Source organism: Notolabrus celidotus, chromosome 6 (assembly GCF_009762535.1).
Source record: "Notolabrus celidotus isolate fNotCel1 chromosome 6, fNotCel1.pri, whole genome shotgun sequence".
Classification (NCBI taxonomy): Eukaryota; Metazoa; Chordata; class Actinopteri; order Labriformes; family Labridae; genus Notolabrus; species Notolabrus celidotus.
In genome coordinates, this window is record NC_048277.1 from 13829446 (window position 1) to 13855522 (window position 26077).

The 26077-nt window shown below is 42.7% G+C and overlaps 1 protein-coding gene and 1 long non-coding RNA gene across 5 annotated transcripts in view; one reads left to right on the forward strand and one right to left on the reverse strand.

The window, feature by feature from the left end:
* The window catches only part of mob2a (MOB kinase activator 2a), a 73522-nt gene that overhangs the window by 9203 nt on the left and 38242 nt on the right, over nucleotides 1-26077 (reverse strand). For 3 of the 4 annotated variants that reach the window (XM_034685838.1, XM_034685836.1, XM_034685837.1), the window contains exon 2: nucleotides 1676-1836. In XM_034685838.1, the coding sequence (XP_034541729.1) occupies nucleotides 1676-1836 (161 nt within the window). Of the gene's footprint in view, nucleotides 1-1675; nucleotides 1837-9548; nucleotides 9778-26077 lie in introns of those variants that run through there. The other variant, XM_034685835.1, reaches the window with a different exon arrangement.
* On the forward strand, nucleotides 9074-14398 carry LOC117814481. The gene is made up of 2 exons (XR_004631578.1): nucleotides 9074-9169; nucleotides 13766-14398. It is a non-coding gene; the product is annotated as an uncharacterized LOC117814481 (long non-coding RNA).

The window sequence follows — 26077 nt, forward strand, 5'->3', positions numbered from 1 at the left end:
CTGTGTGTTGTCTTGGGAACAGGCTCAACACTGTGCCAGGCCTGGGTCACGTTGGGGGCTTTGCTCTATCTGAACTGCATCTCTGGCAGGGCTGTTACCATATCAGATTTGATCCTGTCCCCAAAAAGTCATGAAAACAGTATTAGTGCCTTATGTTGTATAACATGACATGGTTGGAGGGACACATCCTTCATTTCTATGTTCAAAGTTGTGTTTTGTTCATGTCGCCAAAGTCTTTGTCTGCGTGTGATTCTGCGCTATGCATTGTCCACAAGCACCCCCTCTTTTTTTACAAAATCCAAATGACTCCCAAACTAGCGAGGAAAGTATTCTTTGGTGCTCGTACTCTGCTGGCACTTTCATTCAGCAGCTCCTACGACACGACTTACACTGCAGTAGTAGCCACACACTGCAGTTAAGGCTAAATAGCTGGTTACTGAGTCTTCTTCTGCTGCTGCTTCTTCTTTATGTTCCCTTCATTTTATGGCAGGTGGCAATCGGCATTATGAGCCACTACTGCCCCCTACTATAAACCAAGTAGTTACATGGTATTACCGTATGCTTATTTTTAGCATGATATTAATGTTTGTTTGTTTTTTTTAAATTTTAGTTATTGTCAATATCGGTATATTGAGACAGCCCCAATCTCTAGAGTCAGAAACACTAATCTCCAGAACTCAAATCTTGAATTTCTATGTCATTAGTAGGATAAAGACCCCTCATGCAATGTTGAAATGTCTCTACGGGCTCAGTAATAACAGGATTGGTATCTGTTGGCTTCATTCTACATAAGGGTCGTTGACAAATAAGCCTCTAAAAAAGTATTTTTTTTAAAAAAGTATTTCCAGAATGATCGCAATGCATATTTTTGTATCTGGAATAATGTGTTCTAACAAGGCTTGTACAATAAACGGCTTTTTTAAGTGTTTAAATTGTTTTTTGTTTTTTTTACCCTTTTCTTAACTTGAACACCCAAAAAATGTCAGGTGGTGCAACCAGATATTTGTCAAAATATGTACTTTCCTAAAATTTATTCTAACTGAAACTTTTAGTAAATATCCCTGAGAGTGGTTACAGTGCTTTACACATTTTTATTTTGTGGGTATATTTTTTTATTTAAAATATATTAGGATTATTGCATTCTATTGGCCAGGTATTCAGCATCTCTAACCTCTGATTTTACATTTAAAGACAGAAAAGTAATGATAACAATGCACAAATAATTGCATTCAGCACAGATGTTAATCTTATTATAATCAGCAACCATTTGTTCAATTTTACTTGTATTTACTGCTTTGAAATTGATATTTTACATGGTTGCTCCAACGGACATATTGCAGTTGTGCCACCTGACAACACTAATAATCACAGGAAATATGCTCCATTATTGCATTTTTAGTTGGAATATAGAATAAAGTTTTAGTGAACAGTCTTAAGTCTTAATTCAAGTAATACATTTTTAGTCATATGAGTTGAATTAATCACTTTAATTGTACAGCAAAAAGAATAGGAAATGTTGCAATAGATTGATCAAAGGACACTAGTGCAGTGTGATTTAAATCATGTTCTGGTCTGAAAAAAGAAAAATCAGCTTAACTGAAATCTATTAAACATTTAAGAATGCAATCAATAATTTTACTGCTTTAAATAACAGTATTTATACTCTGTCACTCACTGTTGCTGGCGAGCCATTCATTGAGGTCTATCTCTCTGGGCAGCACCACCAGTTCCTTGAGGTCAAAGTCCACCACGCGGATTTTCGTATACTCCAGCTCCAAATACTGCTTCTTCTCTTCTGCCGGAGGCTTTTTTCCATTTGGCTTCGTCTTTGACTTCCTGCAACACAGAAGAAAAGAGGACCAGTTAAAGAAATGTTATTAATATATATAACAGAGCTTTATTTCAGAAAAGTGACTCATTTTGATGTATCAACTGTCAAATCAGTGAAGAGACTGAGAGATAACGTCGGGTCTTTGATGAACTGTTAGCGTAGGAATTTTCCAGCCAGCCAGAAGCAACGCAACTGCAAGACGTATAGAATCAAACCAGATATTCAGGTAGTGCCTGCTAAAAAGTTATTGAACACAAAATGCAGAGGATATATGAGTACAAAGGTAAAAATCTGCTGTAGGACAGAACATCATGTACACAAAACAACCTGAAACTCAAGAAACCCAGAGACAATGAGAGAGGTAATGACATATCTCAACTCTCGTAAAATCCACAGAACAAAGTAATAAAGCACAAGCCTTCTACTTATCAACCTAAACAGGCTGAACAAAGATCCGTCTGTGTCTGTACCCGACCCTAGACTCTAACCTCTGACCTTAAGTAAGCTCTATAGCTTCCCCACAGACAGCCGTCCCCAGCGTCTTGTCCTTCCACTGCTAGTTTTAGCACAGGGATGGTATATCACACTCTTCATGCACTTCCAGGGCTGTAACCTTTCCTCCTCCTCCTCAGCCCCTTGTCTGTATCAGTGGGGGCAATGCAATATGAGGTCAGAGGTTGAAAGGTTTGAGACGGATAAACAGAAGAAGAAGTGTCTGAGACAGTTGTTTCAACACTTCCTGCGTCGTGATTTTGAAAGGTAACACTAACAGAAGATGAACCGATCGACTCCATTCATGTTTTGAGTTTTTCCTACAGATTTGTTGCGCTCCCTTTTGGCTCTGCTGCTGTTGTTTGGGTTTGTTTGAGGACAAGGGAGTTTCAGTTTGCTCCTTGAATTTATTGTGTGTGTTGACCCTAATTTCCGACTGTCTTGCGCTCACTCCCTCCATCTCCAGCTCTCATCCCTCCCCTCTACACCCTCTGTCTAAACATTATATATTCCAACCATGTGTCCTCCCTGGCTTCTGTTTTACCCTTTTTTCTTTCCAGCCACACTCCCAGATACCACCCACTCAATCTCTATTCTTGATAGTTGCCAGCTCCTGGCCTAATGACAAGGGATCATAAACGCCATTTCTCACTTTCACTCAAGATATGCTGCAGCTATTACTTGATTTAGCAAGAGAGAGGGGAGGATTAAAGTAACAGTCCTCATGCAGCCAGAGATATTAAGACTAGATTAAAGAGCATAAGGGGAGCAAGTGCAGACGGGAGGGAAGGAATGAGAGGAGGAGGTGGTTCAACACAGGCCCAGATGATATCCATGGGAACTAATAAACACTTACAAAACATGACAGCACTGTGGAGCACGAGGCCTCTTGGCCAGAGTGCAGCGTTCAAAGCCCCTCATGAGTTTAATTCCCCCTCTCCAGGAAGCGTCGCCCTGCCTTTCCAGCTCAGCAAACAAGGGAAGGCATGTCAACATGTATGTGCACACAGAGCCGACAGTGCTTTACTTTGTAAATGTTTAAGTTCCCCTCTTTCCGACACATCTGCCGTCCGCTCATTAAGCTGTCAGGAGAGATGCTGTAAACTGCCTTTGGGGCCATCAGTGGAAAGATGTGAATGGACAAACATTCGCAGAGTCACGCTCAAACTCTTCAGGTTCTCATTTGAAGGGTAATGATTGGTAGAGGTATTCTGATCATCCAATCACGTAGCTCAGTTTGTTTTGGCCTCATTTAAAATCCAAGGACACCGCTGGCTAATTATTAATGAGTGTCCACTTTCTGTTTCACCTCTTTCCTCGTGTTGCTCAGCTCTCCTGCTGTACCTTCTCTTTGTTTTTCTAACTTGTCTTTCTTTAGGCTTGTAGGTATTTCTTCATGTCCTCTCCTCTGTGAAGCTGAATGCTCACCTGTCCAAACAGCCTATTGTTCAGGGTCAGAACAAGCCTCAGGCATCTCTTTTCATCTCTTTCTGCCCTTTCCCTTCATCTTTCTATCCCCGATCATTACCCCGTCTCATCAGCTTCCCGTTTACCTCACTCCATGACCTTTCACATTTTAATTACTGTTCTTCTTTTCTAAAACTTCAGGCTCCCTCCCAGGCTTCTCTTATCTGTCTGCTTCCTACTCCCCCTCAAAAAACAGCCCAAAAAATCTTCGTCCTGCTCATGAGGGTAGAGACTGATTCATGTGGTCCATGTGGGTTTTCTGTGCTGTGAGCTACATGTTCCGTCATGTGAAAGAGCTTTACCCAAGGATGGAGCTTCATGCACAGATACCGTCAGCTCCCACAACTTTTCAAAGGCTTTGTTAAGCCAGCCGAAGGAAAAAAAAAGGGTACTGCTCTCCTGTGAAAGGTTCAACTCGGTTCCTTCGCCCACCCTCCCCTCACTCCTTTCCTTTTAAAAACATTCTGTTTCACTGAGCTATTTCCTGCCCCTCTCTCTGTGTAATTTCATCATTTTCCGTACAAACGCCTCCTCCGCCTTTCGCGAACATTTGTGTGGTAAGGGAGGTGAAATTCTGGAGCCATTAGTTTATTTTTGGATAAAGAAAACTTCCTCAATGCCAGCACTCCTCCCCTCTTACGTACTTTGCCTGTCTTCACTACACACGCACACGCACACACACACACACACACACACACACACACACACACACACACACACACACACACACACACACACACACACAGCTTTTTCTGTTCTTGGTAAAGTTCTCTCAGGCAAGTTGTTGCCATAAAAGGCAGCAGATGCCTCTTTCTCCTCACCAGATCAGCAACAGATCAGGGCAGGCCAGAAGGCAGGAGTGGAGGGGATCTGAGGCCAGAGTCAGGCACATGTCTCCATACAGGGAGGGGGGGGAGAAACAGCCTGCCTTGCACCAACATGAACCAGTCTGAGATACGGACTCACAATCCGGAAAACCACGTCGGACTCGGTGGAAAAGAGTCTAGGAGAGCCATGGGAAGATCATGTGCGTGTAACCCATGTCTTTTGAACTTTTCGAGCAGAGGTGGAGGGTGTGAAGCAGGAAGTCAGACATGCTGGTGTTTATCTGCCATAAAGCACAATAAGGAAACAGGGCTGTATAGTCGGGTGACATGGAGGTCAGTGCTGCTGAGGTGAGGAGTGACCGACCCGACAGCTGTTCAACTCTGTCTGGGAGCCTCTCTCTTATCCCTTTCACTTTTCCTAGCAACACCACCTTCCCCCACCCACTCTGCCAGTCTTCACCGACCACCTTTCCTCCCGTACACAACCACCACCAGCACCCAGCTGACACAGCACACACACAGACAGACTCCTATGACTTCTTCAACACACACACGTCTCTTCACACACACGTCTCTGCCTGCCCTCCCTTTTCATGACCAATTCAGCTGGTCCCAACAGCTGTCATGAGCCTGATCCACGAGAGCTCGAGAAAATCCAGAAGAAGAAGAGCGCTGTCCGGTCTGAGAGCGTGTGTTTGTGACAGCATGTGTGTGTCCGCACGATTCAGTCCTGACTTTAAGTGTGTCAAACATGCTTCTCTTTGGCCTCACCCTGGTGCACATATCAGCTGCAGTTTGTTAGCAGACTGTTCACATGCTGGATACAGAGCATGTCTAGTTCAACTTTGTGTAGAAGAGGAGCTGTTTCATGAACAGAACCTGGTTCAAATTAGCTCGGAGTCACTTGAGGCTGCAGAAATAGCTGAAGTCTGTTCACTAAAATACTGTTTGTTACGCAAGAGCCTGCTCTCCCTCGAAGAAACCCCTCATGGTTATTTTGTCAACACCCAAACACGCATCGATAAACTCTTACCCTCATGCTGTGACTTAGCAACCAGAGGATTTGGATTGCGTGTTTTATTGGTGCTCTCTGCAATGGAATACAAGTTAACTCTGAAAGCTGTTAAACAAACCAATATAATGACTTTCCCTTTAAGCCTGCTGCCCCTGCCAAACCCGATATTACACAACTGTTGCTTGAATTGGCCTTCTGGATAGCAGAGGAATCTGCCTATTGGCATCTGGGTGTATTTAAAGTGATCCGTGAGGGTGAAGAGCGAGTGTAGAGACAGCAAAGAAGTCTACAATCATCTAAGACAGTCGTTGCTTATTGTGATGTGACCATAGACTGTATAAATAATGGACGTAGTATCCGTGATGTCACCCATCTGTTCCAGAGCGCTGTTTTGAAACCAATCGTCGGAGGCAGCCATATTGGAAATATCCTCCTCGCCAACAGCTATGTGTTCCTGTCCGGGAGTCAAGTCAGTCGTGTCCTTATTTGGGCAAAAACTCGTAATCTTAATATCTTCTGAACCGTCGCGTTAGAAAAAGATTCACCCCCCGTACAGTGTGTGCCGATAGAGAAATGATCTACGTAGAGCCAAGCCGTTTTTTTGAACCAGGCTGTAAACATGTTTATTAATGCTGCAAAGATCGTCTTTTCTGAACTGGTGTCTATGTGGTTTCCGGTGTTTCTGCAGCCAGCCTCAAGTGGATTCTCGATGAACTGCAATTTATAACACTTCTGCATGGGCTTCATAGTTTGAGACCGGAGGTTACCGCGTGGATGGGACACACATATGTGCTTCATGGAGACTCCCCCAAATGTTAAAAAGGAACAATTTAAGGGAGGACAAATCCAAAAACTTCCTTTCCAGGAAGAAAAGGAATATACACAGAGACAGATATCTGAAGTAAAGGACATTTTCTGTAGGATGTGATCTTTCTGGAACATGAAGAGGTGAAAAAGACATGCTTTTCTTCTCACCGTGTGCCTCATATACAGAACTCTTTTACTTCAAAACAACCCTTGTGTTTGCGATAAGGATATGAGAGATAACAAACATCACAGACGACACAGAGGTCTTCTTTCCAGAAAAATCAAACACTCCTCAGACCTGACTGTCAACAAACACCTGATAGGAATCAATCAAAAGTTAGGGGTTTGCAACAGCCTTTGTGAACTGATTGTGGAAATCACTGTGTCTGAAAAAAGGGTAAGACAAATCAATAGTAACAGGACGCTGCTCCAATCTGGGCCGATAAGACCTGAATTGAGTGAATGAACTCTGCCATTTTGTAAAAAGAGCAGCTTGAGTCAGGAGGATCACTTTTCTCCCTGCCTGGCCTCCTGATCTATTTCAGGGTTCAAATTGAATAGACTGAACTGCTCTTTTCCCCGAAAAACCTCAGACAGGAGAGCAGGCAGCCTGAGCACACAACAGCTAAACCGCAGCAGCCATTACAGGGCTAAAAAGAGATAGCTTTAAGGAAGGACTAAACCAGAGCTTCAGTTTGCAGCTCTTTAAGTCTACAGAGTAAATGCTCTGTTAAAGTTTCTGTGTCGTTTCAAAAAAGAGCACAGACACACACACATGCTTTTGAGTTTGAGCTCTGGAGAGAAGAGATAAGACGGAAACAAAAACAAAGAAGGCACAGCTGCCACCTCTTCATCAGCAGCATCACCAGGGGCGTCAGCGGCACTGTAAATCAGTAAATGGGAATTGTAGCCTGGGTGCAGGCCCAAACATGTGCAAAACACAGCACAGTCCTCGCCAGGTCCCCTTCCCCTGCTCATCCTGTGCTAAATCCCATTCAGTGGCTCTCAGGCCTGGAGAGTATGTAAGGACCCCCTGCCAGTAGTCTAATGGAGCCTCATCAACATCACAACGCACGTGTGACAGGAAAGAGGGGGTTCTGCTTGAGATAAGAACGAGCTCTTGGCAAATGTTACCTGAAAGGCTACTGAATCAAACAGCACAACAAAGAAGGGGGGTGTGCTTACATGGTGGGAGTGTTGATTTTTTGTTAAAAACAATTCAAGGTGAAAACAGGAGCGAGAAAGACTTTTCTACAGTGGGGGTCTAGATAACTCAAGGCTACTTGTTTACTATGAGAGAGCAGGAATTTTTAAAAGCTGTCTTAGCTGCATCCAAGCCAGCAGCATCCAACCATTCTCTGAAGGAGGAAACTGGTTAAAAGTGGAGCTATAAACAGATCTACAGTGCCCCCCTCCACCCCCTCATAAAACCCCAAACTATGCATCCTCATTAACTTTGATGAAGTGTTTTTTTTTCTTCTTCTTACTCTCTCCTCAAGACATCAACTTTATGGAAACCCCCTCTTGTCCCTCATTGGCAGATCATGTAAAAGGTGTATTTACTTGAAAGCAGATGATTTCTAGAAGACGGTTACAAGTAAAAGAGGTGCAGCAGAACTTGTCTCTACCTGTCACAGGTCTTGCAACAGACATAACAACATACTGTACACAACACTCACTGGTGGGTCCATTACATCCTGCTTACAATCAGATAAAAGAAGCTGTTGTTTTTTTCCTCCACAATATCAAACTCCACATCTTCACTGACAACAACAGATTCAGAGGCCTGTGCCCTTTGGGGCAGCTGCGGGACAACTCACCTGTCCCCAGACTTGAAAGGTAAGAGGAAACTTCACCAAAAATTAACAGGACGTGCTGTCCCCTGGAGGAGAACACTCATAATGACTGCATGTCTTCAACACATGACAGAGACTTGAGTAAACTCACATATGTACACTGGGTAAATATTTGCCTTGTTCTTCACTGCTGGGATGTGGGTATTTTCTCATGAATTGCATGGTTCTCCACAGGGCTTAATCTTGACAGAGTTTGTTTTCTGTGCCACACTGTATGACACAGAAACACACTGTTAACACTCTTATTTGGGTCATGCATTCTTAGCGTCTTAGGTCTTTTCACTTATAATGCTGGGCTTCAGATGAAAGATAAAATAACTGATAGAGTACTGTTTTAGGCCTACTTCCAATATAGGTCAAAATGCCCTCCATTAAGAAAGAACAACAGAAGGCTAATAGTAAGACCAACAGACACAGAGATTCATGTACTTTACGTAATACATTTGGTCTACTTCCAGGTAACAAAACAACCTTAAGTCTTACTGTAATGTTCAAAACACTCACTCTTCAGTGCTTTTTAAAACTTATTTTCAATTAAAACAAATGTTCTCCTCATTTGAAATAATTTCCTCTTCCAGTTGTCTTGACTAAATCGTTTACAGGCATCCTTAATAATTTATTAGACTGAGAAGACAGTGTCACATTTCTCTGGCTCTTGTTGAGTCTTGTTAGTGAGAGCAGAAGGAGGAGGAGGAGGAGGAGGAGGAGGAGGAGGAGGAGGAGGAGGAGGAGGAGGAGGAGGAGGAATGAGGCGTTCAGGGTACACGTCCTCTATCACCACCGGTCTGTGAATTACTGTGACCCCGGAACCAGAGGGTCTCAATGCTGCAGTAATTACCGCTGAGGGAGGACTACAAGTGTCTTTCAAGTAAAGGTATAGAGGAATAGAGGAATAGATAAACATATTTAAGCTTAAGCCTATGAATGAGTTTTCCTATTTGGTTTCCCAAAACGTTAAAACCGCGATGACGACTTGGATTTAAGTCACGTTTGTGACATTGTAATAAAACTGTTAAATACTAAAATAGATACCGAAGGAAAAACTGTGCATGGAGTAAAACTGTGTCGTTTATGAAGTTACTGAACGAGCAGCAGTATGCGACACACTAACAAATGTAAACCTTATAAACTCGACTACGTGGTTGTTATTATAGTTTAGTAAAGGTATAGTAAAGGTCTCATTTACAGTAAAATCTCGACTCTGGTGTTAACAGCAGACACCCCTTTGATCATTAAAAGTCAGCACGTTTTACCTTAGTACTTTTCCGACTGCCTGAAGCACCATTTTGCAACTTAGTCCGTTTTTGGAGTTTTTCTGAGAGTGCATGTCCGTATTATCTCCAGAAAAGGAGCAATAATCTCCGACCATAGTTTAAAACATGAAGATGTGAAATTAGAAAGTCTCCCCAGTCAGGTACTTCAGGTGTCTTCTCTCCGACGAATAAGAAGTTTTGGTGTATCTGTTTCTCTTTTGACTGACGCTCTGCAAACAGAAAAACTTGCTGAAGACTATTTAGAGGGGCCGTCCTCCTCGGTCTGATCTCGTCCAATCAAAGAACAGAACGGGGTCTACGTGGGCGGGACGTGGTGACGTCAAAGTCTGCCCATGTGGACGTGGTTTCAGCGTCTCCCTGAAGTGTAGTTATATGTAGCGGTAGCAACAGGTGGCCAGCTCATAACTGAGGACTACAATACAATAAAAAAGGTGTTGCTACATTTTATGTGCTCATTGTTACGGGAACAGGTTTACACAAACAGGACCGTTTTAACGACCAGGTAAAAAAAACAATTCTCCTTTTAAAAAATAAAATCTATTAACAAACCGGGTTTAAATAATAGTAGTGATAATTATTTCACTTCTACACCAGCACTGCATCAACTCAGCAGACATATTCGTTTTCAGAGAGAAAGCAGCTATTTATATAATCTATCATATTTATTGCATTTACTGAATAACCATAAAATAATATTGAATAAAATAAGGTTTCACTGGTTTTGTAAATATTTGTAAATGTTCTTATTTAGTTGTGTATATACATCGTGAGATATGCTTATTTATACTTCTTTAATTTTTAATTGCTAATAACTTTTTAATAATTGCTATATATTAAATTTCCCCGTTTTGGGATAAATAAAGGAATATCTTATCTTATCTTAACCAATCACATGTATGTAGAAATTAAAAATGCACATCATTCAGCTAATAGTATACCTATTAATTTTAGTTTGAAAGCTCTAGGAAGAGCAAGTAGTAGACCATGAGTCAGCTTTCTTATCATTTTAAATTTTATTTGGCCCTTAATTTGAATATAAACCCCTGAATTGTCACTGCTAAGCTAGAAAGCTAATTTCCATAATCAGGTCTTTAACAAGGTGCTAGGAGGTGAGCTATTAATACAAAAAAATAAAACAAAACAACATGTTGAATAATCGAAAGTAAAGAAAAAAACATACAGAAGAGGTTCAAGTCTAAACATGTATCTTCTGTTTCAGCATGTTTACCTCTACATTGCAGCTTTACACACATCCCACAGTTAAAAATGTGTACATGGACTCAGAACGTAACTTTTTGAGGTTTGAGAAAAGCAGCAGGGTTCACTAAGCTTACATGCAGAGACTGTGGGGCAACATTCCTCCTGTTGAATATGAACTTCACCTGGAGTTTAACTACGGCAGGCTGGCAGCAGTCAGGCGTGTTCAAACACGTCAAAGCTGAGGAACCAGTGAGGGAATCAAACAAAGCCTGTTTGAAAGCCAAAGGCAGGTTCATACGTTTCTGCAGGTTTCTGAGTCTGTGGGGTAAACTTCACCCCAGGAACTGCAATCGACCCAGTTTTGTTAGCTGAATTAGAATAAGCTGTTTATTACAAAGCTTAGATATGTTTCAGTTCAGTACCACAGTTAACTACAATACCTGCCTCAATCATTCATCTTTTGCCTGCAAGACACACCGTTATTAGGGTTTGACTGCCCAAGCATTTCCAGCAAACTTCTTGTGTTTCATGTAACATCACTACTGTTCTTGATCAAATCACATCGTCTGCTAATGTTAGCAGCAGCTCTTCCAGCAGTTACCAAAGCCCTGCAGAAGAGCAACTGGGAGACACTTAAAGTAAGTTGTTACCTGTTAAAACCTGCTTCAATTAGGGCCTGAATTAGCCTTGGAGAAAGAAGAGCAAAATAACTCCTGATAAAAACAGTGTCTACAGCGAATGGCGAGGAATGCTGACCTGAAACAAGTTGAGCACATGGACATAAGCTAGCAGCAGCTGAGCCTGCAGCCTGACCTTAAGTCCTGTGCCTGCTGAAGAAGAGGATAGAAAACCACAGATTTATCACCTTGAACTGCTTTAGAAGTGTTTTTGAAGGTTTCATCCATCGAGTCTGTCGGTTTTAGGGAGAAAGACATCTAGTGAACACTTCACAGCGAAGCGCCAGATTTGGTTTGTTGTGTTTAGAGAATGCCATGCTTTTTCTCCTGTGTTCAGTGACACTGCTTTAAAGGAAATTTGACTTTAAATCTGTGTCTCCATCTGATGATCTGAATCTTTGACTGAGGGGGGAAGCCTTCCTTGTTTGTTTCAGTAATTTTAGAAGTTTCATATTATGGAAATGATTTACAGCTACGGCAACAACATCTAAGTACTTAAACATGAACCAGAGGAAATGAACACTTCCTATTTGGAGTGAAGCAGCTCATGAGAAGATTACAGCGTATGCTACAGAACTATCATTTCCTCGCTTCTTCCCTCTAATCATTCCTTCAAAACAAACATCCTCTCTTATATTCCATTCTGTTGCTCCCTTTACACATTTCTCCTCCCTGTCTTGTTTTTCCTCCTGTCTATCTCCATCATTGTCTCCTCTTCTCTTTAGATGTCTCTTTTTCTTCTACATTTCCTCAGACAGAACTTGCGAGGCCATGCTGGAGCTGCAGATGTGGGAACACTTGAGCAGCTGGCTGGTGCAGCACAGTCACATACAAAGACATACTAATCTGTGGGATCTGAAGAGTTATGTGCACTCCTTGTGTGCGGATGGGCGCATGTGGCCGGCTGAGGGAGATAAAAGAGATTGTGAGGGTGTTGTATAGGAGGACTCCTTTGTGTGTGTGTGTGTATGTGAGTATATCATTTGTGTGTATTAAGGTGTGTGTCCCCAAATGAGCGAGTGGTGCATATTTACAGTTGACCCTCTGAGGCGCCATGTACATGTATATATTTTAAAAGCTTTGATCTGATCCAAAGAAACGATCTGAAAGATTTAAAGGGACAGATAGTCTGCACTCTTATCCTGCTTATTATAAGGCCAGGTGTAGACTACAGGAGGTCAACGATATACCTGATTTGTGGTTCCTGACAATCTGAGGAGATATCTAGTGTTTGTCTTTGATGCGTACCAATGTTTATCTGGTAATCCAATCTAACTTCCCAATTGGCTCACAGACTCATCAGATCATACAGTCATTTCAAATCATGTCTACAATTTTTTCAGATATGTTTTTGTTGGATGAGTTGCTCACATAGCGAGGAGAGGTGAGGAGCAGGGGTGGGGGACAGAACAGGGCACTGACTTTTCCCTCTGTGCTAAAAATAGCATCAGCCTGCATAGCCTGTAAAGAAAACAGAGAACAGTGCACAGAGGGGGGGGTTATGACGTGTGTGTGTGTGTGTGTGTGTGTGTGTGTGTGTGTGTGTTTGTGTGTGTGTGTGTGTGTGTGTGTGTGTGTGTGTGTGTGTGTGTGTGTGTGATGTAGTGTGCATAAAATGAGTGAGAGGCTTAATCAGGGACTGTGTGAGCAGGTGAGTGGCTGAGCTGATGAAGGGATCTGTGACCAGGTGTGAGAGTGGATCACAGGGGTGGTGGGGGGCTGGGGTTGATGTAGCCCTAGTTGGAGGACAGAGAGTGTCATTCAATTCTTGGCTAACTTTGTAAACCTTCAAAAGAAAGCCTCTGATTGTTCCTGTTTGGACTATGTCATTTACAAAAAAAAAGGTTGTATTCGCCTGTTTGTTCAGACATCTTTATTTTTTAAAGAACACTGGCCTCTATTTAAATACTAAAAAGGGTTTCAAAGGTTAGTGAGTTGATTTTCCTCTCAGTAATGTATCTAAAATAATAGTTCCTGTGTCTTTAGAAGAGTTCCAGGACTTTTTAAATTGTAAGATAGTTGCTATAGTTGATAAATGAAGGTTCAAATGCTACATGTGACCAGCAAAGAAAAGCCGTTTGCTGCTGTAATGGAAATCTTGTGCTCAGGGAACTTTCCATTAATTTACCTCTAACTATTGGATCCGTGCGGTCACCGAAAATAGAAGACATCTATTCAAGATCACTGATGCTTGGCCAAGGGCCGGGACCTCAGCATTCACTGAAGAGTTAGAGTGGATAATGTGCCTCAATGAGTCAGGCGTGAAAGCTAAAGAGCAGCTGGCTTTGACTTAACATGGCGCTTTCTTTGGTTAAACAGGTAATATGTAGTCACACCTGCAGTCAGCTGAGGGGCCGACGGAGCAGATGGAGAAGGAGATGGTGCCGTTGAGGAGCACGAGTCGGACCCTCTTGTGCAACGTCTGACGTGGATGGAAAGCAACGGCTGCATTCCTTTGTCTGGTGGACAGAGGTTTACTCTTTCTTCTGTGCTGACGTCACAGCCACCTTCTCTTCCTCTGAGCAGACAAGACATGGCATCACTCATCTACCACCTGCTCCCGCACAACCAGATGTTGCTACATTTGGCTCTACGTACTATACATCCAGACTGATTCATCCATGTGTGGGAGAGAGGAATGCTTAGCGGTTACATTTTTACATTTTACAGTTACATAACATCTTGACTCAACTTGTTTTATGCTATACAAAATGTGATGTACTTAAAACAAGTACCAACAGATTAGATTAATATTCAACACTGTGTGAGTCCCTTGAGTGAAGTTTTTGTAGCCTATTTTTTTTATCAGTAATAACAAGCTGCTCTCAGTGTGCTAACCTCATCAAAAGACAACCACCCAGGAGATACACACACACCACAGGCCCATGATTTCATTTAGAAACGAGTCACTCAGTGGGCAGATAAAAGAGAAATAAAGGCAGTTTATGGAAACACTGACGTCAGCGCTTAACATGTGACACATGAATGTGCTAATCTGAGTAACAAAGAAATAACAATACACCTGATAACAGCAAAAACTGATCAAGGTGACAGATACGGGACTGAAACAAAGACAGCACCTGAGAAAAATGTGAGTTATTCAAATCATCACGGTGCTGACGTAATAACACATCAGATAGGAGGCGGTCCTGTGATGACAGAAATATGTTTCACTGGTATGTTTAAGACCACGTTAAAAGCATCGACTGATACATTATTAGGAGACTGTCCCCATTAAAATCTGAGTAGGGGGTTTTGCACTCTCCCACTGGCCCGACAGGTTGGGTCTGAAAGTCAGTGGACATTCCACCTATTTGAGACAAAGAAAACACTCAGTCCAGGCCAGCGGCAGATGAGTCACAAACTCAGCAGATGCGCCTTGGGGCCTGGCAACAGCTCATTCCCGGGCTCTATGAAAGCAGATCTCCAGCCAATCAGAGCTGGGATCAAGATGACGGATGTGTCGGGCACCCAATCCTGTTACAACCGAGAATGAATGAATAAAAATCATAGCGGGTCCAAGTTGCACTGTAAGACCTTTAGTTTGCAGTGCGTTCTGGGAGTGTGGGAGTGGAGTAGTATGTTTAGGTAAGGTCTTAGCCAGTGAAAACAGCTCAGACTGAAGGTCTTTGTGTCAGGAGGGGTTTCTATAGGCGTGGATAAAGGTCAGTAGGGCCAGGGGAGACTCTGTGCACTGAACCCAGCGACCCAACCTGCAATACTAATCTCCTGAAATACACTAAAAGGTGCCGTTTCTGACAACGTAGCAGGGAAAAAACATCATCTACCTGCTACCGTCTCCTAATATTTCAATAGTGGATCGAGAAAATGTAACCAATCTGGGTTCAGAAAAAAACTTTTCAACCTGCACCAAAAACTGGACTGTGGGCTCTGCATGTAGGCTACACATGCTGAGTTTAAAGTGTTTGTGGGGTGTGTCTTTGCATGCACAGATAAAACTAGAAAAGGCAGCGTCTAATATGACAAAGCAACAGGAACCTCTGCTCCTCCCCATAAAATGCTTAGCTTGTGTTTTTCAGACAATACACTGCGTCATCATCTCGATGCATCCATCCCTGTCAGGGTGAACCAGCTCTTATATATCAGTTTTCTTTGACCTCTCCTCTTCTTTCCACCTTTAAGGCCTTGGAGCCCTCTCTCCCTCTTTCGTTACACGTGCTCTCTTTGCCTCCCTGGATTCATCTCTCTTTTGCTCTGCATTCCTGTCTGGGAAGGGCTGCATGCAAAGACATGCCATCGCTCTGTGCACACACAGCCTGACAAAACAAAAGAGAGAAGAAGAGAGCTGAAGAAAGAGAGAAAAACATGGAGTGAGCTAAATGGAGGTCAAGAGCAGAGCCTATTGTGCATGTTTCTGTTTGGATTGACTTGACTTTTCTTGTTTGGTAGGTAGACGTGTGCACTTCATAAGCAAACATAGGAGGGTGTGACTTCATACTCCATTTAACAGCAGCAATGACATACAACAAAAATAATACTCTGCTGTCTCCCATTAGAAGGCAGGTAAGTCAAGTACCTGTCTCTGCATATTTCTTGCTCTGTTAGTTGTTTCAAAAAGAAAGTTTGCAATGAAATGAGAGCAGCCAAGTTTGTTTGACAGACAGGACGCTGTACTGGGACTCGTGCATGACCAAGGGAGGGAGGCATTTTTTCCTGATGGAGGACAGGAGATGAGAAATACCAGACTTGTGTTGTTTGTAGATCACCATCTCTTTTGAAGCTGCCAAGATAAAATGCTACAATATTGGCATGAAATATCCCAAACATGAAAAAAACGAGAAGTGAGGGAGGAAACAGGAAAAGGCAAGAAGTGAAAAGTTAGTATTAGTTAGGAAAAGTAAAGATGGAGAATCAGGGAAGTAAATACAGGAGCGAAGGAGAAGAGTGATTAAAAGTTAAAACTGAAGTTTGGATGAGAGGAGAGCCGAGTGGGAGGTTGTCACAGCATGCCTCCTCCGCTCCCTGCACTCCTCCTTACATTCCTTAGCAGGGGAGAGTCTGCATCTGTCCCATAATACACCACCTGGGCAGCAATAACACCTGTCTGTCAAGTGAAGAATCCCACACATACACAAAAACACACACACCACAGCCCAGAGGCTCAGGTGAAAGGCCAGCAAAGATATAATGGCTGAGGACCCGACGGAGGCGACAAGGTCACGGAAACCACTGAAGGTGAGAAAGAAGCAGGTGACGGGGACGGCCTGTGGAATCACTTGTGGCATCCGGCTGCAACGCAGGTGTTCACAGCTCCACCAGAATGTGACTGCATGTCCTCAGGTGGAGATGGTAACGAGGCTTTCTGTCTTGTTAATGGCTGCAGGTCCACGACAGAGTCACTCCATCAAGTGTCATAAGACCGATCACATGACAGAGAGGACTGAGGCACAGAGACAAGAGCGTGGGAAAATGGGAGCTCTGTGCACTTAGAATGACTTCTACCATCGCTGCATGTTTAGAGTAGTGTTATCAGAATCACAATATGACCACATGCAACATCTGGTTCACAAAACACCCTTCGTTTTTTTGATGAAGAGCAAATATGTGATTATTTGGCATTCAAATGTATGATTTTGTTGTTTTTTGGATTCAAAAATCCATCCTTATTTCCAAAGAGCACCACAGATGTCAAATCACTGTGATTTAAATAGCTTAGTCATAATATTTATAAAAAATATATATTTTTTCTGTTTCAACATTATTTTTTCACTTAAATCTTCAGTTTTTTTATTTAATTCATTTCACTTACCCCTTTTTTATTTTTTTTTCTTTCCCTTCCTTTTCTTTCTCTCTCTCTTTGATCAACAGACCTCCATGATAACTCTCTGCTATTATTTTCATACTATATATTCTATTATTATCAAGTGACATAAAATGATCATTCCAGCTGGTCATATTGCAATCTGTTTTACATAATCTCAACGCTTTATTTCTTGATGCAGCCTAAGAGAGTTGAAATTGCTAGCTCTCGTCATTGAGGGGTTATTAAACATCACTGAGGTGTTTCTGTGTGTGCATGTGTTGTGCCTTGTGCCGTGCTTGAGGAAACAAAGAGTTCCTGTAGGCTGCCTGTCTTCCCAGAACTGTAACAAACTTCAAAAAAGGAAATAGAATGCAGCTTTCCAGGGAGAGTTATGATAACCTTGGCACTGAAGCTAGGACACACACATACACACATAAACACTCACGCACCTACACACACCTACACACACTCTAACCTTGCTGATCTCCAAACTGCAGATAAAATACTGAACATTTCTGAACCAAACCCAAACATTACCTCCAGATTACAGCTCCGACGTAACACAGCAGTGTGCAGGGTGGTTAGGCATGTGAGCGAGGAACATTCCTCGTTTTACACACACACATAAACATACACACACATACTCACTCGCGCACACGCGCGCACACACACACACACACACACACACACACACACACACACACACACACACACACACACACACACACACACACACACACACACACACACACACACACACACACACAATTAGGTGTGAGAACAATACTGCCACCTGCTGGTATAAAACGTACATGTGTTCAGTTTTTACATCAGGTTAGTCATAATGCACAGAGCAGACACCTGACTCCGGTCAGAGGCTTGGGGGCATAAAGAGCTCTATTCTTTGTATTCAAGTTAAAAGAAATCTGAGAGTGCAGAGAAATACATCACCATGAACAGTACCCACCCTCAGGAAAGACCTCTCACTGCAGACTTTGTCTAAAACTTACACAACCTCCCAGTTAGACCGACTTTTCCATCCCTGGTTTTATAATAAGGGTGTGGACACTGTATGTGACACTTAAAACCAAACCTACACTACGCTGACGCTATGGATGCCTGCATCCTTTGAAGAGTGTAAAACTAAAAGAGTTACTTTCCACTACTGGTGTGGCTGGGTAACACAGAGTGTGAAAAACCCAAACATACATAAAGCAGAGGTGCTGCAGTAACTCGGAGCGAGGAGAGGTCAAGAAGACATGAGTCTGTGACGTAAAGAAGAGGTACGTAGGGAGCTGCGGTCACACATCTGCTACTGTTTGCTCAGGAGCACAAGAAGCAGTCTGTGTATGTGCGTGTGGAGTAAGGCAGAAGGGGCTGGATAGAGGAGAAAGACCGCCATGGAATACAAGGAAGGATGGAGCAAGCACAGAGGATGTGGCGGGAAAAAGACTTGGAGTCGCGCCTGAGTTTGCACAGGACATGTGTGGTAAAGTTTGATGGGGCTTGAAGGTGAACAGACACACACACACACACACACACACACACACACACACACACACACACACACACACACACACACACACACACACACACACACACACACACACACACACACACACACACACACACACACACACACACACACACACACACGTTAGACAGCAATGCAAGTAAAGATTTCCTGGTCTATCTAAGAGGAAGAAGCTCTGAGCTGCAGCAGAAAAGAGGGGATCAGAGTACAACAGCTGTAAATCAGACTCTTCTAGCTCTATCAGGCAAAAGCACAGCTGAGCTGCAAAATCTAGCAAAGGATGAGACATTACCAAAGCAAACAGTGACAGCAATGTGGAGACCGCTGCTGGCTAGATTTTAGAGTGAAAGAAGCAGACATAAAGAGGAGGGTGTGAGGTTCATGCTTACTGTTTGGGTGGCTCTGTTTTCTGCTCCGAGGCTTTGCATGCCTGCCCTGATCCAGCTCATTAACTCCTAAGTGAGGCCATTTAGTCACAGATTTCCTAATGAGGGGAATGTGGATGTAACAACTGGTGCTGCCCAGAGAACACACACACATGAACACAGATTAAAATGTTCAAAATGTTCCTTTAGTGGAATAATTAACGCCAAACCAAGCTGCGCTCTGAGGGAACGAGAGACTGATTGATGTGGAACAGACATATTTCATCTCTGCCTGAGTGACTTTGTCGACATGTTCCACATATTGTTGTCTAACTCCAGCAGAGCGTGAGCAATGAGATGAGGCAACTACAGTATGTGAAGTATGTTTAAAACATTTATTACATAAAGGCAGGTATGTTGCAGCGTCATCTAACCTGAATCAGGATCAAAGAAGAGGTCAAGTCGACAGAAATGATGATTTAACGCCGGCTGATGAGATCAACACGCTGCTTTGAGAGTACAAGTCAAATCACATTAGTCTCACTTCTCAACACGCGGCAGGTATATTACATAAACAGGTCAGTCAGTCCTCATTCGCTCAGCCTGCGACATACAAACAATAACAAACAGAGGCAAGGGATGAAAGGAGAGGTTCGAGGGGGGACCTGTTTCCCAGGAGAAAGGTCTCCATTTCCTGCACCAGCAGACAGAAGTGCTCCAGCAGACAGAAGTGCTCCATCAGACGGCCTGGCATGTGAGCCAAGAGCAACCCTATGTTTGATTTGTGATTTTGTTTTTGCCCTTTGACCCCTGAAGAGGATGAACTAACCGACCGGGTCAAAACTGGTGCGGCTGGAACTCCTGCATAAAAGGTAAACATGTTGTAAAAGTTGAACCGGTTTGGATCTCAGGCTGCTGTATTTTCACTTATTCTACAAAATGTTTCAACTTTTCAATTTATTCCTTTTAAGAAAGTGTCTCCTGCATTGGGTTTAGCCTGTTTTGTGACATTTACTGCAATTTTAAAACCTTCTAACTAGGGCTGGGCGATAATTTGATAACGATAATTATTGCAATAACATTTTTCTCAATATAAATGACAAACGTTCAATAAAAGTTCAACATATTGAAACCTGTAATTACACCCCTAAACCACTGGAAATGGAGGGGCGCTAATGAGCCTTAAACGCTAGTTGCCACCCAACATTACACAGAAGAAGAAGATGGCATTGAACAGCCAATCATGTCGCAGGTGAGAGGTAGGCGGGGCTTAAAGCCACTTGAAGCAGAATGTACACAGCTGAAATGAGTGAAAGCGACACGGAAGAAAACGTACACATCTTACTTAGCACTGTCAGAAATGATGGATTCAAGAAGTTTATCAGAAAACTAAATCCAGGTATAAGCTAACAAACGGTTGGGTTTCTCCAACTTTCACTCAGGACCAAAAATCTGCCTTTGAATTTAAATTAAATACTGATTTGATATTTATCTTGATAATTATCGATATCGACTGATATGAAATATTTTATCGTGATAACATAATTTCCAATATCGCCCAGCTCTACATCTAACACTTACATTTTAGACTTAGAGTAGGTCTTTAACATAAACATTGGCAATTTATACTCAGACTAACTAGTAAAACTAAACAAACTCACCCTGGCAGTGAAATAAATCCATATTTCAGGCAAGTAAAAAGTCTTTGAAGCTAACTACTTAGCAAGACAAGTGCTGCATCCTGTCTATTGCCCTGTAAAAACACCATTCCCTTTTTTTGCTACCTGCACATCTATCCCTTTTAGTGCATACATGTACATACATACATGAGCTGTCCAGTTCTGAATCAACAATATACCCTAAAATGAAAACAAATACGCAACAAAATTAAAATAATGCTAAATTAAACACCAAACCAGACACTGTTCTCCACACAGCTGTGACTGTGAAAACATGATGTGTCCTCCGTCACTGACACTGATTCTTACAGTAGCTGTTATCTCTGAAGAGCATCACAGCAGCATAGAGTCTCTGAAAGTCTTGCTTTTAAGACCTGCCAGCTCACATCTACTGCACTGCTTATCACACACACACGGTCAAACTGAGAGAACAAGGACATTCTGAGAGGACACAATTCACACACATGACATCTTATTTGTCCTCCTTACAAATTCTCTCTGAGTACTACAGCTCACAAGATTCTTGATTAGAAATTCTAATTATTACACTCATATAATATTTTTCACATTAACTTGATCTGATATCTTTGAATAGTGATGACTCAGAGTTGTGACTCGTAAAAACAGAGAATGACAGCTTGAAAAGTTAAGGAAATAAAGAGTTGAACCCAAACAATAAAGGCAACAAAGAAAAACACGCACAAGGGAAATAAATCAACCTCCTGATGACTAGACGAGATCTCGCCGTCATCTGATAACAGAGGAAACTCTGCTCCATTGTGTGAGTTTGATTAACACAATGAGGAGATGAAGGAACAGGAAGAGGTCACACCCAGGTTTGGGCAAAGAAAGAGGCCGATTAAACAGTAGAAATCAAGATGGTGGAAAACACGAGTTTAACCTCTCATCATTAATGTGTCTCTGTGTGTGGAACAACACTTCTCCATGCAGGGAAGTTAAGTCTCTTCCAGGAAGCAATGCAGGCACAGTTTAACCACCAGCACCGCCTCTAATTGTCTTCATCCCAGAACAACAACAGTGCAAGAGGTCCTGGATGTTAGCACACAGTCTGAGAGCGGAGAGGAACTTTGCTTCAGACGTAAGATGTGACCCACCCAAAGACTTGTTCTCCGGTATCTAACTCTGTCAGCAGATCATAGAGTTGTCAGTAAAAATTAGTCTCTCGGGGTTAATGAAGTGTAAAAACAGACGTGTTTGTGTATGTGTTTGGCAGAGGTTAAAAGCAGAGCGGTGTTGTTAGGTAAGACAAGGCAATGGTGTCACGTGTTTGTGTGTTGCGGCCACAACAGAGGAAAGGAAGGGGCGTAGCAGGGATGTTGGGGGGGGGGCATGGAGACAAAGGAAAAAAGGCAGCACATGTTATGGAAATTCCTTGACAAAGCCATGCATGTTTTGCTCCTTTGGAGGATTTTTGAGATGACAGTGAAACCACAGCGAGGCTCTGCCCTTTGTCTGAGACTGGCACTGAGGAAATATGACAGCATGGCTTGTGGAGTGAAAAATTACAATCACATGTACACGAGGGAAACCATACTTTTATGTGAGTTTTTCTCTCTGGTTGACATCCTCAGAAACACATATGCAACCACACTAAATGCTTGCCTGTCACCTACAGATGGTGCATCAATGGGCGAGGGAAGGAAGTGGGCGGAGGCAGCTGGTGTCAGAATGGGAGAATAAAAGAGAGAGGCATAGAAAGGAAACACAAGAGAGGTCAAATCAATAGATGTCCTTGGAGCAGCGGGAGCAGCGAGATGTGTGTGATGCTACACCGCTGCTGCAGCACAGCGTCAGTCCAGTGCTGATATTCAAGTTCTCTTCACCTTCAGCTGATTTATACAATCTTACGGTAAAGGATGAGCAATATAATTGGATCCTTTCATGATAAGATGAAATCAGCTGCTCTTAACACTGCAAGGTTGTGTACATGTGTGTCTTATCACCAGGGGGTTCAGGTGCAAACAAGCCTATGATTGGCTCAAGTTAGAGGAGTTACTGGCTCCCACCTGGGGAGGAGATGAGCTTATGTAGTGACCTCATCTCTACCCGAGGGGGATGGTAGGAAATTGCACATCTGTCTGCAAAGCAAAGAAAAACAACCAGAGAATATCTGAAATGTAGTCCTGGTATAAATCAGAGGAGCTCCAGTGAAGCAAAAGGGGATTTAAAGTTAGTTCTTGTTTGGTTGCAGCCTCTGAGTTCAGTGATAAATGTTACCAACCTCACCTCAGAACATGCTGGAGTCAGCACTCTGCAGCATCCCTGCATGCTACAGTGCAACCACCTCTACTGCTTCTCTCTGATTAAATGTGTTCTTTAAAGGAGGGAGTTCAATGTGTGTGTGAGTCACTTATTGAATCATGAAGTAGGAGGGATCCAGCGGGGCTTTAAAAGGGGTGAAACAAGACGATCTGTAACCAACTTAGGTGCATAAAACTTCTCCTGTCTGTCTTTTCTTGTCTTCCTCTTCGGCCTGTTGTTGGTGACACTGTCGTGTCAGATGGAGGATGATTGAAACAAATGAAGGGGCACAGCCGCCAAAAGCACTGCAGCACAGAGGCAATTACACAGCTATGCATGCAAGTGTTTGTGTTTGTGTTTGTGTTTGTGTGTGTGTGTGTGTGTGTGTGTGTGTGTGTGTGTGTGTGTGTGTGTGTGTTTTAGTTTGAGACAGAGAGTGAAAAGAGGAAGGCTAACCTACTCACCCACCGCTCTCCCTGTTCAATTAGGCTGCACCAGACCGCCCCTCCCTCTAACTCTCGCCTGGGACAAACTCCATAAACAGGAAGTAAGGCGCCCAGGCACTTCCTGTCTCCCTTCAAATGGGCCTCCTGTTCCCAGAGGCAGCCCACAGAAACGAAGGCCGCTGCTGCTGCAACAAGAACTACAAACAAACAGTTTCCCTGCCTGCCGTCTTTACAGCCCATACAAGCCTGCAGGCCAGTTGTTTGGGTAAAGAACCATTTCCCTGCCACCTGAACCACCTACAAACTGAGACACACACACACGGAAGACATTTTCCACTTGCAAATTGAACCATCAAGCAGCCATAAAGTTTTCCGATGCCTGCAGGGCACCTGCTGACACACACAGATGACTTTCACTCTGCTAAGTGCAGCACTGATCAACATGGAGTGTGTTGCTCAGTGTTCTACAGCTTCTTATTTCATTAAATTAAAGTTAAAGTTCAGTTGTTTCAGTAGCAAAAGAGCTGCAAAGAAGTTTTTATTTAAGCGTGTGCATCTCTGCTGACTATGTGGATCTAAATGCGGAGGTGAGGTTAGTGCAAGGCCATCTCTTTCTCCTCCTCATCCTGAGCCAGCAAGACTGGGCTGCACACGCACACACTCACACTCACACACACTCACGTTGTGTCCACGTTATGTAACTGGCCCTGTGTGTGAGGTCTGCCCTCCGCAGTGACTGGAGGGCAGGTGAAAGGCAAGAGGGACGGTCAGTCAAGTTAAGTCAAGACTAAGACCACTATTATGTGCAGTGACTGGACATTGTCCCTTCACAATAAGAGCATAATGTACCAAATGACCTGACAGAGTCAAGTCAAGTCGAGTCACAAACACTGTGTTCTGCTCTCAGTAATGGTTTTGCAGTGCATGACCAATTAGTGTAGGGGGAGTAAGGGTAGAGGAGTAACTTATAAACACACTTTGGGTGAGGGAGGCGGAGGAGAAAAACACTTGATATGCAGAATCTAAAATCCTTTTTTCCTTCAGGAGGACAAAGCAGCTCCACTTTAAAATGCATCAGCCACATGAAAAAACATCATCCAATTCTGCCTCACAAAGCTATCAATGGATATGACTAAGAGATTTCATATTCATGACATTGTAGCTGCAGCAGCCCAAATCTTTGACTAACATCCCTCAAAGACTAGCTCCTTTTAAGCTCAATTCAATTCAGCTCCATCCCAGTGACAGGCAGCTCCAAGAGGAGGGAGCAGCTCTGGTTGGAGGGTTCCTGGGATTCATTGGTGGAGAATGGCGTCCTTGTTGAGCGAAAAGTTTCAGCAGCCAAAGATAGCTAATGAGAGACACATGGAAACAGTATGGCCTGCTCCACTAATACAGCACACACAGTATGACGAGACACTCAGGACTTTTGTTCCACACGCCACACATTTTACAATCTGACATGATCAACTGAGAGCAAAAAACACACACAAGCTTTTGTTGTGTTGCTGGAGCCCCAAGGTCTACTTTCAAGCAACACAGCAACAATGACACATCTTATAGCGAAAAGAAATAATAAACATCCTAATGGGAGGAAAGTTGGATTTCCTGTTTCATGTTTGCAGCTGTGTGAGAAGGTAAGGTGGCCATAACTTTAACAGTAATGCAGGAAGAAAAGGGGAAAAGGCACAGAATGAACAAAAGCTGAATGAGAGCTTGACCTTGGATTCAACTCCATCTGTGGTTGTTGTTGTTGTTGTTGCCTCAGGTGATGGAGGGACGCCTGGAAATTTGTGAATGTGTGTGTACGTGTGTGTGCTAGTGAGCAGGAGAGAGAATGCACTCTAATTGACAATGCATGGACATTTCATCAAATGGATACGTAAGTGAGAGTGTCACAAGGGTCACAGCTAAAAGCCAAGGTCAAGCTTTAAAGTGTGGCTACTAAAATTAATATAAAGCGATCAGAGTAGTTACCACAAGTGAATGTAAACTGTATTTATATTAATTGTTAATTTTGTATATTCTTATGTTATTTTATTTTTAGTATCAACTATTGTCTTTATATATGTCAATTTAGTATTTTTTTAAATTAATGTTTTATATAAGAACAATATTTTGGTGGAGGCTTCAAATAAGCTCTCAAGTTTTCTGCCTCTTCCTGCACTGTATATTATTTATCTTTTTTTGGTCTATTTTCTTTTAATTGTGCAAACAAATAAACATAAACATAAACATAATTATATAACAGCTACTATAAAACTGTCCCGGCTCTGACAGACAAAGTTAGCAGCTTAATAGCTTTAGCTAAAGACTGGAAACGAAGAGAAACCGTTATACTTCACTTTGAACAGAATAAACATACTTCTCAAACTTGTTTGCAAGCGAGTGTGTCATACCAAGTTAATCCAATACACTGCAAACTCCAGCTTCAAATTAAACAGACAGGCACAACAGTTGTTTTGATACTTGTCTCCAATTCTTCGCAGAAAGCGTGTTTCCAAAAACATCCATCAATTCCTTGAAACAGAAGTCAAATTATTATCTTTGGTATGTTTACACGCAAGTAGAGACTAAATGA